The sequence below is a fragment of the Poecilia latipinna genome, unplaced genomic scaffold, assembly GCF_001443285.1.
Source record: "Poecilia latipinna isolate Pla-1442-1.1 unplaced genomic scaffold, P_latipinna-1.0 Scaffold3427, whole genome shotgun sequence".
Taxonomy (NCBI): domain Eukaryota; kingdom Metazoa; phylum Chordata; class Actinopteri; order Cyprinodontiformes; family Poeciliidae; genus Poecilia; species Poecilia latipinna.
Genome location: NW_015116043.1, coordinates 67,075 through 68,696, shown reverse-complemented (window position 1 = coordinate 68,696; position 1,622 = coordinate 67,075). Strand labels below are relative to the sequence as shown.

Genomic DNA, 1,622 nt, shown 5'->3' with positions numbered 1-1,622 from the left:
AGTTGTGTCTGCAAGCGGACTAAGATAAATACAAGCATGAAGCACATTTTTAATAATGTGGAAGGTTTTAAAACTACTCAGAAACAAAATGATGATGGGCAGATAAAGCAGAGTGTAATTAAGCAGCACCACGGCCTGAATGGCTACGATTCGTCGTTTTTCATCTGCTGGGACACGAAGCGCTCCAGAGAGAGATTTGATAGTCCCAACCAAGAAGAAGATGAACAACGGAAAGGGCAGGAGGAGAAAAACTGTGCAGATGATGACTTCTGGCAGACCAGGAGCCACATAAATCATTATCAGAAAAACAACAGGAAGTATCCAGACCAGACTGCAGACCACCACATATGTCTTGATGTTTCTCCTGAATCTGTACCACAGTGGCTTGGCAATGACCAGATACCTGTAGTAACAGATACAGATGTTTAGTCTCTGAAGATTATTAAGGGCAGATTGAAGTGAGAGACAGAAGAGAAACATGGAAACATACCTTTCACAAGAGATGCACACCATGAATCCAACACTGACCAATACAGCATAAAATGTGATGCGAAATAAATTTACTACTGATGACATCCTGCAGCAGAGCTGAATGAGATCAGAGACCAGCAGGTTGATGACATAGACTGGAGCATCTTGACCCTTTTTCACCTGTGAGAAAGTCAACAGAGAAAAAATGTTAATGACTAAAAATATTCTGGACATGTTGGATGTTTCCTGTTCCACTTATTTTAGTCATTTCTAAGGACAAGACAAACTTAAACCTGAGACAAGAGAGAAGCACAGTTTAAATATCAGGCTGAGAGTCAAATAAGTTATGAATAAATAAGTTACAATTATACTGAACTCACCTGGAAAACAACTGCAATCATCACTATAAGAATTAGAGGAAGTCCAATTCCAATGGTGATCCAATTCACCCATCGTCGGATTTGATCTAGCAAATGTTCATAATCGATGTCATTATTATAGCCATCATGAGTGTCGCTGTTGTTGAGGCTCATGTTGCTGTAATTGAAACTTTTCTCCTCAGATGTGTTAAAGTTAAACTCTTCAGTCCTTCAGTATTGAACCAGGAGTTTGATGACAGGAGTGACTGTAAACCAAAGAGACAAAGGTGTAAATAATTTTTAAACGTTTCAGTATAACATGTAATTCCTGACATTTTACCATCAGAATCTAAATGATATCAAATGATATTGGTAAAAGTGGACATATTTCTCAATTATCAAAGTTTATATGTTGTTCTTTGGGTTTTCCTTAACTGGGTCCAACATGGAAATATTCACTGTTCCAACCAGAGAAAGCCAAACATTCAGTGTTTTAAAGATTTACTTCTCTGTATTGACCAATGGACATGTTTCAATTCAGGTTCTAATGAACAACCCTGCATTAGCAAACATTTAACTGGAACAATTTAAATGTTAGAGTGAGACGGCAGTTTATATGTGTTTAATCTGAATGGTTTGTTATTTTGTTCATTTATGCTGATGCATCAGGTTTGGGGGTAAAAGTTATTTTTCACCCAGGATCAGTGGTGGGAAGTCATTTCTACGGACAAGACAAACTTACAAGTACTTCGTTACTTTACTTAAGTAGATTTAATAATGGCTACTTTCTAC

General features: G+C 37.4%; 1 protein-coding gene across 1 annotated transcript; it reads right to left on the bottom strand.

Annotated features, from left to right (window-relative positions):
• Positions 1 to 45: 45 nt before the first annotated feature.
• LOC106940946 (G-protein coupled receptor 4-like) lies at positions 46 to 1,259 on the bottom strand (the record flags this gene model as incomplete). The annotated part of the gene is made up of 3 exons (XM_015023840.1): positions 852 to 1,259; positions 491 to 651; positions 46 to 403 (listed from the first exon to the last, which is right to left on the bottom strand). Coding segments are annotated over exons 1-3 (672 nt in total), but the record flags the coding sequence as incomplete, so codon positions are not given.
• Between the last annotated feature and the right edge of the window lie 363 nt (positions 1,260 to 1,622).